This window comes from Cryptomeria japonica, chromosome 8 (genome assembly GCF_030272615.1).
Source record: "Cryptomeria japonica chromosome 8, Sugi_1.0, whole genome shotgun sequence".
NCBI classification, from domain to species: domain Eukaryota; kingdom Viridiplantae; phylum Streptophyta; class Pinopsida; order Cupressales; family Cupressaceae; genus Cryptomeria; species Cryptomeria japonica.
The window spans coordinates 588,285,021-588,298,353 of NC_081412.1; the positions used below are offsets into that span (position 1 = coordinate 588,285,021).

The following is a 13,333-nucleotide window of genomic DNA, read 5'->3' on the forward strand; positions in this document are numbered from 1 at the left end:
CAAACGATATAAATATTTCAAAAAATAGAGTTCAGATGCTCATTCTATAGCTCCCGGAGTGCAAAAAGGAGACCCCACTTTGACTAGAAACAAACATAGTCAAATAGTCAAATTGGAAAAACATTCTAAAACCACGAGGTCCGGCTCAGAACTAGCTTTCCGATGCCTATTCATTTTTGAAAAAATGACTCCGTTTGCTCAAGATATGGCCAAAAAACGAACCCCCCCTTAAAGAGACAAGAGGGTGGAGGTCCGGTGGTAGGGGCCTGGCGGAGGTGGCCCATGGGCGGGCGGGTGGCGCAACGGTGGCAAGGGGCCGGCGGCCGGCATAGGGAGGCCGTAGGCAGCCAGGGACCGACGAGCGCAGGGAGGTCGCGACGCTGGAGAGGGCTGCAGGCGAGGTCGATAGGCGGGCCAGTGGGGGTCGGCAGGCGGGTTGACAAGGGTCAGCAGGAGGGGCGTCGGGGACCGGCGGTTGCTGGGGCGGCGGGGGCCGGGAAGGCAAGGTTGGCAAGGTGAAGGGTCCCGGAGGCCAGTGGGGGCCGGAGGGTGGGGTCAGTGGGGGTTGGAGGGCGTCGACGACGGCTGGCAGGGCCCGCTTTGACAGCGGTGGCGGCCTGCAACATGGTAGGGGGCCCCATGGTACCCTGCGTACCGTGGGGAAACCCCCCAAAACATTTTTATTTTTTATTTTTCAAAAAACCCGTTTTTCACCTTTTTCAATAGCTTTGTTGATTTTTTATTTTTTTATTTATTTTTTCAAAAAATCAAAAAATCGGCTTGCATGCCATAAAAAGGCAAAAAATATTTATTTTTGAAATTTTTCTCGAACTGCGTGTCAGGGCCGTACGGCCTCGTACTGGGGAAAAAATACTCCCAGAGGTTGGGGAGCCAAAAATGGTCAAGTTTTATATGACTATAGGGGGTTTTGGGCCTTCTGAGCACGATGGTGAGGTCCGTTTAGGCCCAAAGTTCTCAGAAAAAGGCCTATCCCTAAGTACATAAATTTTTTTTCCTGAAACCCTAGATCTACTTCCAATGCAAAAATTCTCAAAACAAGAACAGATACCTGTAGATCTGAAGCTCTGATACCATGTGAGAGTTGAGAAATACAACACCACAGGAGCCTAAAGATCTCTGCAAGCTAAATAACTTGTTACAAGGAGAAGCAAGGAAGCAAATAACAAAAAAGTAATACATAGAAAATATGCTCAAAAAGATGAGAGCTCAATATTCACAAAAATGTGTAATGTGATAATGGAATTATACAAAGGAAAAGAATATTAACATCTAATAGGTCAAGAAACCCTAAAAGGGAAAACCTAGGCTTGCACATAATAATTAATAAAAGAATTAATTATTATGCACCTAAAGTTAGCTTATGTGTAAAAGAGATAAAGGGAACTTAAATAATTAAACAAATATTGTTTAATTAATCAAGTAAATACCCGAATACTCTAACAGTTGGTTTGTGTTTGTTCTTAAAAGTTTCTAAAGCATTTTCAACAAACACATTTTGAACATGTTTCTTAGATAGTTGTCCTTTTAATTCACATGTCTTGTCTATAGTTAGCACCTTGACTTGCAACTATCACTTAGACATAGCTAGAACCAAAGTAGTTCTATATCTCAAGTTGGAGAGAGTGACATGTACAAAACACATGAACTAATACAATTTATTGTTTCAGGTCTTTGTCTTATTTTCGTCTCTCTTCCTAATCATATTTATACTTGACTTTGTGTCCAACATTTTTCCTACTTATTACACATATATATTGCCAAAATCTAGAGTCTTTCCCTTAGAATTTCCCTAGGATTTGGATTATAAAATGCAAAAATCATTGTAAAACATGCATAGATTTTTTAGTTTTAGTTGTTGATAAGTTATTTGGATTAAGAATCGCTTGCTTTTATTCAAGTGTTTATACAAGCTTCTGTAGCGTCCTAAAATTGCGACACTTGCAATTTCGACTGCATTTCGGTCTTCACGATGGCGACGCAACACAGAACCTGAATGGAGACCCCGAAACTTGTCCACGACATCAAAAACTGCATTTTTCAAGCACCCTGGCCTGATCCTCCTTGTACCCTGCTGTCTCAGGAGGTGGGACCAGAGCGCCCAGCTCCCTGGTCCCTGGCCCTATTTTGGGCCCGGTCTCCTATGGGACTTCGGGTCTTTTTGTTTGCAAAATGGAAAATAACATTTCCTGGTCGGCCTAAGGTCGGGAAAATCAGTCTTTTAACCCTAATTGGCAAGTATATAAACTACATTTTTCCTCTCTCATTGAAAAAGATGGAAAAAGCGTGGAAACGATACTCAAGCATTCAAGCATTCAAGCATTCAAACATTCCTTCAAGCAATTGATCATTCTAAGTCTCCATTCAAGGCTAAGTGTTGCATTCAAGACAAGGATTCAACCATTGAAGAGGAGATCACATACTACAACATACAACATACAACATACAACAACATCTATACCTTCGCACATAAGGATACAAACATCCTTACAACAAGGTATTAGTACTTGTTTTACATTACAATCATTTACATTTACAACATTTCTCATTTCTTGGTTAATTCCAAAACTGGGGTTTGACCTAAAGGCAAACCCCTAATCCCTAACCCCCCAATCGTCTTCGCTTTTCTATGTGTAGGTTGTAGGTACGCGGCTGAAATTGAAGATCTGGAATCCTTGTGCAGAGACGAACAGATCCCCCTTCGTTTCGCGGATTTTTCGGAGGACCGTGTGCACGCCGGGCGCCATCGTCCCGTCAACTTTTGCTCAAATTTGCAGGACAGCGCCGTATCGACATTTTACAGCTAATTCTAGGTCTGCAGCTTCATCCTATATCCCTATCTCAGTTTATAAGCGAATCTTTCTCACTTTCTATGCATTCCTAGCTTGATCATTCTATGCACATTCTTTACAAAAGAGGGTTGCCTTGCTGTCTTAACCCTTGAAACTCATTTAGAATCCAATCTTGCATTGTGTGGGATTGGATCTTGTGGGTTTCAACCCCTCTTTTGAATGTAAAGTCTCCCCTAAATGAAAACCGTCAACCCTAGTAACCTCCCTTCTCTCTCCTTGGAGTTGGAAGAGGGGAGAGCAACTAGGGTTCGATCGATTTTCCGCTTTACAGCTTCATGTCTTTTGATGTAATTGTGGGCCTTTTTCATTTCTATTGATAATATATTATTATGTCTATTTGGAAAACTACCTTGTTTTGTAGTGGAAAACTAACTTGTTTTGCAGGAAAAATCTCCTCACTACCCTTACACACTTATGCCCTCGACATTTGCTTGGGAACCCTATAATTCACTATAATTTGACATTTAAGCATAACTCTTGGCTCAAACCTCTAATCTAGATAGTTCAAAAGTGGTTGTGTGGTACAAATAATTTATGTTCAACGTCATAATTCACCAATATATGAATCTAAAACCATCAAATTTTCTAAGTTTGATGAACTTGTGAAATTGCATAATGTGTACCTGTTTCTAGAAATTTGACTGTTTAGAGAAATCTTTTCTTATTCTAAGAAAATTTTCATAGGGATTCTTGGACATCTCTTTCTTGGATTATATTATTTCTATTAAATGTTGAATTAGAGACCATTTTTAATACTACCTTTATTTTCAAGACAAACATATGATTTCAAATTTTCCAAATCTTTCCATTTGTAGTGATTTTTTTTTTCATTCTAGCATGCATATGGTTGATGATAAGGTAGAACAAATGTTCTTAAAGGTCATTAAGGAATTCAACAAGAATTAAGTCAGAAACATAATTTGAAATGTATTGGATAGCATATCACATACAAAAATCTTGTTAAAGAAAATATTCTTCATTTGTGATTATGATCAATTCTTAAATGTGATTATGATAGATTCTCAAATGTGATTGTGATCAATTTTCAAATAGCTAACTCCCAAGATGACTTTCTACAAATTTAAAGAGTCTACCCAAAACCATTGCGAAAGAGCTTAGTAACTTGAAATTTTTCAAAAGTCAACGCTTAAATATAAATGTAATGTAGAACTACATACCATAGATGTGGGTTCAAGGAAAATAAAAGTACATGCTAGTAAAATGTGATCAAGCCTTTGCACAATTAACAAAGAGAAAAAACAAATGTAGTAAAATTATGATCAAAACATAGATCAGTTTAGAAAAGCATAATATATAACTCATTGAGAAGACAGATCCTACTACAAAAGTTTAAAATTTTTTGCACTAGAATATTGGCAAAAAAGTTCAACTATTGTCCATGTTAAAATCTAAACTGCAACTATTATCATATGTTTTTGATTAGGGGAAAAGCAGGTTTTGAGGGGACCCGAAACCCCATACAACAGGTTTTGGACGGACTCGAAACCTAATAGATTTTACCGAGATCTAGAACCCAACAAAGCAGGTTGCTGAAAGAAATAAACAATGAAAAACCGCAGCCAAAATCTAGCAAAGATGACTAAAACCAGCAACAACCAGCATAGTCATGCCACACCCAACAAAGCTACAGCTCCAAACTATAGCACGAAAGAGTAATAATCGAGGGTATAACAAGCACCCTCAGCCAACTTTCAGGGTTTTGAAAGGTACCCCTAACCTTCAATAACAACACCAGATTATAGCAGATATTCATACAATTTGAATCTGGCCAGTAGGGGTTTTGAAAGGCTCCCTCAACCTTCAAACTGGGTTTTAAAATGGAACCCAAAACCAGCAACCAGGGGTTTTGCCAAGCACCCTCAACCTTAAATAATGAGCTCAGAACACCAAACAAAAGATTTTCCCCAAACCAAATATAAGAGAAAGACCGACTGGGTCCTTTAAATCTAATAGCAATCGGCTTGCCTGTGGGATAAACTAGAAACCCACCACTAGAAAAAGGGGGAATAAAGACCCCAAAAACCAGAAGGAAGGAGGCCAAACCAAGAAACAACAAAAAGGAATCAGTCCAGGAGACAAGCTGGGAGTTAGGGAAAAAGAACTTCTAGATCCACCCAAGGAGACACCTTTGAGAGAATAATTAGGCATCCATATCCAATAGCAAGAGGAGCACCAAAAGTCGAAAATCCCCAACATTCCATCTCTCCACCTCAATAGGAAAGATCTCCACCTCTATAAGATGAAGAATGAAGCAGAAAGACAACAACCAACACTCTCCAGCAGCAAGTAGAAACCAACCCTTTCCCCTCCACCAAATATCCACCTCCATGGGAAATATGGTCACCTCTAACAGACAAGGAGGGGAAAAGAACAAGAGCCAAGAAACCCCTCTCAAAGGTTCACACCAAAGACAAAACTCCACCTCAATAGGAGAGTAAAGAAGCTCCTTCGAAGAACCAGAGCACCAAAGGCCAGAACAACAAAAAATCCTCAGCACAGATGATGCAGAGGAATAAGGCAAAATGAGTAGTTTGTTTTGGTTTCTTCTCAAGGGTTTACAAATGGCACCATCCAATGGTCCAATCTCCAAGACCTTCCAAAGGACTTTCAAGCTTGTCTCTGATCCTTCCCAAGGGTCCCCACAACACTGACAACTTGAATCAAATGAGGAGTTTCCCAATCACAACTCCAACTACCCTTCTTTACCAAGCCTACTTACTACACCAAACCGTCTACCAAGTGGATTTTTGAACAAAGGTGATTGTAGACATATCTATGGATTTTTTGAATGTTTGGGATGAAAAATGAAAGGTTTATAAACATTCAAACCAACCCTTTCAACCCTTGATCAAAAAATGCCCTTAGTAACCTAGTGGACAGGGCTACAAGGAATTAGGCCTAGTTTTGCTATTTTTTTGACTTCATTTGACTTTTACCTAAACAATCCCCCAAAAAAATTGGATATTATAATACCCTTTTGGAAGAATCAAAGGATTCCAAAGAATTGCATCTGGGTTTGGTCGGAAAGTATCTTAACCCCAATATGGCCTATTTGCCCTTCCCTAGGTGGTATGGGGTATTCGTTATGAAAAACTTCACCAGTCAAAATGGATTGCAATAAAACCTTTTGGAAAAGGTCTACACATGTTTATGGGTCACTTTAATTCCAACTTGAGTCACCGTTTGGTCCATCTTCATTGGTTTACACACCCTTTTACCCCTGCACAGACTTGTCACATAAAGAATGCCAAGTCTAGGGCATCATCTTAAAAATAGAATATCACACTCCCTGCTCTCAAAACCAAGTGAAAAAATTATTATACATGTTATTTCATCATTCCCCAAAGTTTCATATTTTTCCCATGGTGGAATGATGAAATGTGGCTCTTTTTGCATCTAATCCCTAGGTTCTCGGGCTTTTCCCAGGCAGCGGCAGTATAAATTCAATAACTTCTTTATTCTAATGTTTCAGAAGCCCACACTAGAATAAAATGAAAGATAAAACACAAGAGCACATTTCCAAATGGTTTAGACCATGAATAGATCTGTACAATTCCGTACAAAACTGAAAGAACAACAAAAATGCAGTAAAATGATAGTTTTTTGATAGTTTGAAAGCAAGAATTCTTCTTCTTCAACTCTAAACGAGCTATAGTGAGTTCCAAAGGCTTACATGATGCCTTGGAACAAGTTACAACCTCCTCCAACAGTTAAGAACAACCTTCTAACCGTTGGAAACCACTTTTTGGATAGTGTGTCAATGTTGTTTAATGCAACATGACAACTTTTGACAACAAAGCAAAACATGAAACATGCCATCATGATGACAATATAAAGTGGACCTATAACCCATATATGACCCATAAACACAAAAAAACATGAATTAAATGCCCAAATAAGGCCTTTGACCAAGTTGACCAATCTTGGTTGCCTTTGAGCTTATTACATAGAAAAATTGCTCAAACACAAATGTACAGTATTAAATAGGACCTAGCCATCAAAGGCCCATCCTAACACATTATTGGACACCTAACAACATATGTGGAAGAAGGTAAACTCCTTTGTGGTGCCCTTGCACCAACAAAGGAAATGAGAGAACACAAAGAGCCTCTCCACAAGAGATCCGCCAGGGTCCCAGATCTTCCCAAACACCATCCTAGACACAGGCAGGAGAACACCACCCACCAAAGAAAGAGTAGAAAAAAGGCCAAAGACAAGACCCACCGCACAGCCCCTGAAGACCAAAAACAGAGGCCAGAAAAAACCCATGCCAAAACGTTTCCATCGCTACCGCAACCTCCACTTCTTCCTCTACACCAAAATCCTCCACCCACCAAACCAACAAAGAAGAGCCACAAAGAGCCCCATCAGTCAATCGCGACATGGAAGGTGAAAGGAGGAGAGGGAGGAAATCATCCTCATTTGTAACACCATCTTAGCCATCTTCTGCAACTCCTTCGCATGAAACCCCTCCTGCTCCCGCTCCCTGCAACTATTATCATATGTTGGATTTCAAGCCAAATAAAATATTTTTTAGTGAAATGTGATCAATTGTTTCAATAGTTAACAAAGAGCATCAAATGTGTACAAGAAAAACATGATTAAAATAGAGCAATCCAAAACATGATTAATATCAAAAGGACAATCTATAGAATTCCTATTGAGACAAAGCTATAGCTAGCATGAAAATGTTGATTGCCATGTAGCAACAAAAGTAAATAGACAAAATCAACACTCTAAGGCATCTTAATAGTGGAAACCCAAGAAACTTTAGCCCTATCATCGCACTCATTACAAAGGCAAATGACAATGCTAAAAAAAAACATCCAATATTAGCAATGACTAGTGAGGCAATGGAAACAAATTGAGTCCAATTATGCATAACACTATGGGAGCTCTACAAAAAAACTAGCACACAAGATATGATTATGAAATCTATTTATATTTGAGACTAAGTGTGTACATATTGATGGGTGGTTGCAACAATTAGTTTTGCACATATTTGAAGTCAACTTATTATCCTATTGTACATCAGTTCAATTTTTTTGGTAGAAACTCTATGGGAAGCTTTATAGACCAAGATATGAGGTTTTTATCTGGCAGTTATGTTGATAGTGGTTGATATAAAATTGTATTGTCAATTTTTTATTTTTTATTTTTTATTTTTTGTACATTTGAAATCATACAAGAAAAGTAAAAATTGCATTGTGAAGATGACAAAATTACCTTAAAAATGTGGCTAGATCCCAAAGAGACTGGTATACTCATAGTAGATTATGTTTTGACTTGATAAGTTGATGCAAAATTGTTCAAATCATTAAGTTGGATTATCCAACTCATGATTAAAATATTTTTTATACTGTGGCACTATGAGTTGACTATGTCAATTAACAACATTACTCACCAATTTAATTGTGAATCCAAATATTGAACTATATTTGTACAATGTGATGCCACTAGAATCTAAATACTGATATAGTGACCTTGCAGTTATCTATCATCTCATTGATCTTTTCAAGATGCAATACATCTATCTTAATGTTCTTTCTATGTATCTACTAGGTGTTTGACCACTCTATTTGCTACATGTTCAATGCCTCTTATCATGGACATGTAGTATAACTCAAGTAGGTCATTTCAATTGAAGGCACAACTTGAATCATGAGACAACTTGTGCAATATAAATACAAGCGCCATCCTTCTTAATGGGACCCCACTATAACTATTATTCCATATGTACCATCAAAAACTGAATTCAAGTAGTACTTGTAACATAACATAGTTGATCAATACAAAGAGGGCAATGAAATGTTGTTAAGACTATTTTGAAACCTACATGTGAATGCAATAAATGATTCAATTAATGGTTCTAGCATTACAAAGATCAATGAAAAATAACAACCAGAATACAATTGGTAGAGATGATATATGTAATGTAGCAATCTATATGTATGGGGAATAATGATAATCTTCATGTGTAGGTTTGAGCAATCAATATGCATGGGGAAAAATGATAATCTCCATGTCTAGGTTTTCTACATTTTTCTCAAGAATGAAATGGAAAAGAGATTTACAAAGTTGCCAAAGATGATGACTACCTTGTTAATCCTTCGCCACACCTTCTGTTCAACCCTGCAATGTATATTCACATGCTTTTGGGTTTCTTGGAGGAATACACTATGTTATTCTAGTTGCACAAATTTACTAGTTGTTCTCAAATGCCTCTTTAGATAGTGTTCGACATCACCAAATGCCAATTATCATACTTGTGCACTTTAAGCAAGTAGTAGGGGAAGGTCATATAGAAGATACTAATATAGATTACTAATATGTAGTGTCTCTTCTCATACATTAACATTGGAAAAAACTAATAAAGAAGAATAGAGAAGAGGAGCGTGTTTAGCAATATGCTACTTGTATTGCATGACCAAAAAATAGTGCCAATATCAGAAATGATGAGGAGTACCCAATCATTAAAGAGTGGTCTGTTAGAAAACAACTATTTTCTACATTGTAATTAGTCATTACCTTGTATCAGTCAAAAATTTTAAATGTAGAACAAATGCCCTATTTTGGCAAAAGGTTTTAAACATCGAACAAATCTAAAAAATTTCCTACAAAAGGTAGGGACTCCAACTACATAACAACTCTTGTTAAGTTTAAAGAACCAAAAAAATGATAACTCAAAGCCCATTAATAACTTTCACATGTACTAATAGTTGTCCACTTTACCTCCACTAGTTACAATTTTTGGACTCTAATTTGAGGAGTTATGCAACTTTATTGGTACCCATATTGCACGACTAGTCGGACATTTGGACATAAGTATTGGTCATTTTTGTGGTGGTTATTGGGACATCTTTAAGTAGGTATCGTACGATACTTTGAAATGACCACTTTTTGACTTTTATATGTATAATAGATCCCTGACATATGTACCTAGAAACTAAAACAACAAGAGTTGTGGTACAACTGGAGTCCTTGCCTATTTGCTAAAAATTAATGAGTTATTGTTTTTTTGTGAAAATAATAAAATGATTGCTTGTTGTTTAGATTTCATAAGGAGCTTAGTGATTGATGTTATGTGGTTTTTGGCTTGTCTAGTACCTCGGGCCAGCTATCTTTTTATTTGTCGCCATTTTTCTTTTGACACTTGCAATTGCACAGTACGCCGAAGAGGTTTGGAAGGTCAATTAGGGGATTTTCCAGTCTATTAGTTGCATATCGTTGTGTATTAAATGAGATATAATTGGTAGGCCATTTAGCAAGTGATTTTGTTAGAGAGGGGGAGAGGAAGAGAAATGTATATAAAGAGGAAGAGATAGAAGGGGAAGAGATAAATATATAGGACATGGTATATAATATGATATAATATAATATATAATATTAAAATATTGCATATAATAATAAGTATAAATTATATTATATATTATAAAAATTAAATAAATATATTTCAATAATAATTTTATATAAAAGTTTAATATATACCATTTAACTGTATAATATTATTATATCAAGATTTTTTTTTTTATTGGAGCATGCTTACATCATTTTATAATATTATACGGATTAACAAAATTATATTTCTTAATCTAAATTTAAATTTTGAAAAGTATAAGAATACAAAATATTGATATTACAAATAATAATAACATTAATTGAAAAATAAATTCAATATTAACAAATTATTCTTTATTATAAAATTGAACATAAATATAGCTGAATTCTTAAATAAATTAATTTAAAAAATTAAAAATATAATTCAAGTAAAAGTTTATAAACAAAATAAACTATATTAAAACTATACAATTTTAATTTTAATTTTTACATTAAAAATTACAAGTAAATTCATACAAAAAAATCTAAAAATACAAAGAAACATATTAACAAGGTTTAAAAAAGAAAATTGTTTATGTAATTTTCTTTATATCTTTTAATATCATAAATAATGTCAAATATTATTGAAGTTTTTTAAAACTTTACAATCAATATTTTATAGAAGTTTTATAAAATATAATAATTAATAATATATATTTTAAATATAATAACTAATAATTGAGTTACTTGGGTGTTGTAATTTGCAAATCGAACACAAATCTTTTTCTTACCAATGTTTTTAATTCTGAGTTACCTTTGATTGGTCATTTGTTTTTATTTTAAAGAAAAAACATAAAAAACCCAGCAAAAAGTATACAGCCAATAGAAAAATGTAAAAATAAAAAGAGAAATGATATTAATAAATAAATTAGGGCGAACTATAGAATAAACTATAAGTTAAATATCTGACACGATTTTCAAAGCAAAATTAATTGAAAAAGAGAGACCCGTGAAAACTAGAACAATAGTTATCTCTAACCAAATCCTAAGAGAGTTCAAGGATTGTGGACTACAGCTTTTCTTCGGCTCTGAATATTTTCTCTGTTTTCAGAATTGAGTGGTCATATTCATGGAGAAAATCCAACACAAGCATGTTGATGTAGGGGAACTGAAATTACATGTTGCAGAGATTGGATCAGGTATTTCTCCTACTCTATTCAGGGTTTCCTAATGTGCTCTAACTTATTGTTCTTATAATGTATGGCCATGCCTAATCAGATTGGTTACAGGTCCAGCTGTGCTGTTACTGCATGGCTTTCCTGAAATCTGGTATTCATGGCGTCATCAGATGATTGCCTTAGCAGATGCAGGGTTTCATGCAATTGCCCCTGACTTCAGGGGTTATGGACTCTCTGATCAGCCTTCCCAAATAGAGAAAGGGAACTATGTAGATCTTGTGGAGGACATGGCAGGCCTTCTTGATGCCTTTGGCATTCAGAAAGTTAGTACCCAAAATTCTATTCAATGAATTTATAGGTCTTTGATAATCTAGAATCCCTAACTGAGATCCAAAATGCCTGCTTTCCCGAGTTTTACAGGTATTTGTTGTGGCCAAGGATTTTGGAGCACACATTGCATATTATCTGTATCTCCTGCACCCTGAGAGAGTGCGAGGCATTACAACATTGGGTGTATCTTATTTGGTACCTGGCCAAGGCAGTTTTCCGTTGGATTCGTTTCCACAAGGATTTTATGTTAGACATTGGGCGGTCTGTTTCTCTCTCCCTGTTTCTGCAACTTAATGTCAGCCCTTAAATTGTCTGGTTTACTGATGGGTTTTTTTTTGGTTTTATGATAGGAGCCCGGAAGAGCCTTGGCAGACTTTGGGCGTTTTGATGTAGAAACAGTGGTAAGGAATATATATACCCTCTTCTCTAGAAGTGAAGTGCCAATGGCAGAAGAGGGTAAAGAGATCATGGACTTCTATGATCCTGCAACTCCACTGCCATCTTGGTTTACCGAGAATGACCTGAAAACATACTCAAGTCTGTATGAGAAGTCGGGATTTGCTTTCGCTATGCAAGTTCCCTACGTGTCTTCCAGGAGGTAAATCTTAGAGATATTTGTTTTTGTTTTGTCTTTGAATCATCCAGTAAGGATATTATATCATAGAACTTACATTGTCTGCACTTTGGATGTTAATTGCAATACAGCAGCTGGGGTAAATTGGCAGAGTTAACTGATTATACTATTAAAGTTCCAGCACTTCTAATAATGGGTACCAAAGATTATGAACTCAAATTTCCAGGGATGGAGTATTATATAAACAGTGATATCCTGAAATCTCAAGTGCCCAATCTGGAGATCAAGTTTTTCCCAGAAGGGAGCCATTTTGTTCAGGAGCAATTCCCTGAGACGGTTAGTAACCTTGTTCTTGGCTTCCTCAACCAGCAGCAGCTGTAATGCCAAAGCACCTGTAGATTAGGTAGGGTATTTTATTGTCTTGTGAAATGGGTTTTTACATTAAAGCTACATAATCTTTGATTTTGAGCTGGGCATTTTTCTGTCCCATGGAATGGAACAATAGTCGATTGCATTTGCTATCAAATTTCATAGAAGATTAATACAAAGAGTCTAAGGGAAGTTCTCATGTAGCAGCTTAGCTTATTTTAGCTAACAACTGTAGTTCCATTGTTTGTAGGACAATTCTTGAAGCTAGTGATCTTATGGATAAAAAAATTGTTACTTGTTTTTAAGCAGCCCTATTATATGACACTTTTAACACCTAGTTTATAGTTTCATATTGTTAGAGTCATTTCTAGATCTATTTACACACGGCCCCTGAATTATAAAATAATCTTTCTGCCCCTGAATTATAAAATAATCTTTCTTTCTTTCTTTCTGTTATTACATTGGTGTTTAAAAGTTATCTCTCATTTAATTATTTATTATATATTTATTAATTTATTACTGATGTAAATTTAGGTTAATTATATTCAATGTTTGATTTGAGTTAATTAGTTTAAATTCATGTAAAAAAGTTTATATTTTTTACGAACTTAAATTATCTTATATTTTGTGAAGTTTGATCTAGGGTTTTCTTTCTTCTAAGTTTTCTAATTGCC

General features: G+C 35.9%; 1 protein-coding gene across 2 annotated transcripts; it reads left to right on the top strand.

Annotated features, from left to right (window-relative positions):
* Window positions 1–11,185: 11,185 nt before the first annotated feature.
* LOC131054648 (uncharacterized) lies at window positions 11,186–12,997 on the top strand. Of its 2 annotated transcripts, none has more exons than XM_057989193.2 (5): window positions 11,186–11,407; window positions 11,498–11,709; window positions 11,807–11,977; window positions 12,067–12,314; window positions 12,422–12,997. In XM_057989193.2, exons 1-5 carry the CDS (start codon window positions 11,338–11,340, stop codon window positions 12,669–12,671), a joined length of 951 nt encoding a protein of 316 aa, XP_057845176.2. In that variant the 5' UTR covers window positions 11,186–11,337; the 3' UTR covers window positions 12,672–12,997. The 2 variants fall into 2 exon arrangements, with proteins under 2 accessions (XP_057845176.2, XP_057845177.2); XM_057989194.2 differs by having other exon boundaries at window positions 12,425–12,997.
* The last annotated feature ends 336 nt before the right edge of the window (window positions 12,998–13,333 follow it).

Excerpts from the sequence above, each read along its gene's own strand:
- LOC131054648 (XM_057989193.2), top strand. The coding sequence starts at position 11,338 with ATGGAGAAAATCCAACACAAGCATGTTGATGTAGGGGAACTGAAATTA. Across the intron at positions 11,978-12,066 it reads TTTATGTTAGACATTGGGCG|GAGCCCGGAAGAGCCTTGGC; the intron begins GTCTGTTTCTCT and ends GTTTTATGATAG. Across the intron at positions 12,315-12,421 it reads CCCTACGTGTCTTCCAGGAG|CAGCTGGGGTAAATTGGCAG; the intron begins GTAAATCTTAGA and ends ATTGCAATACAG.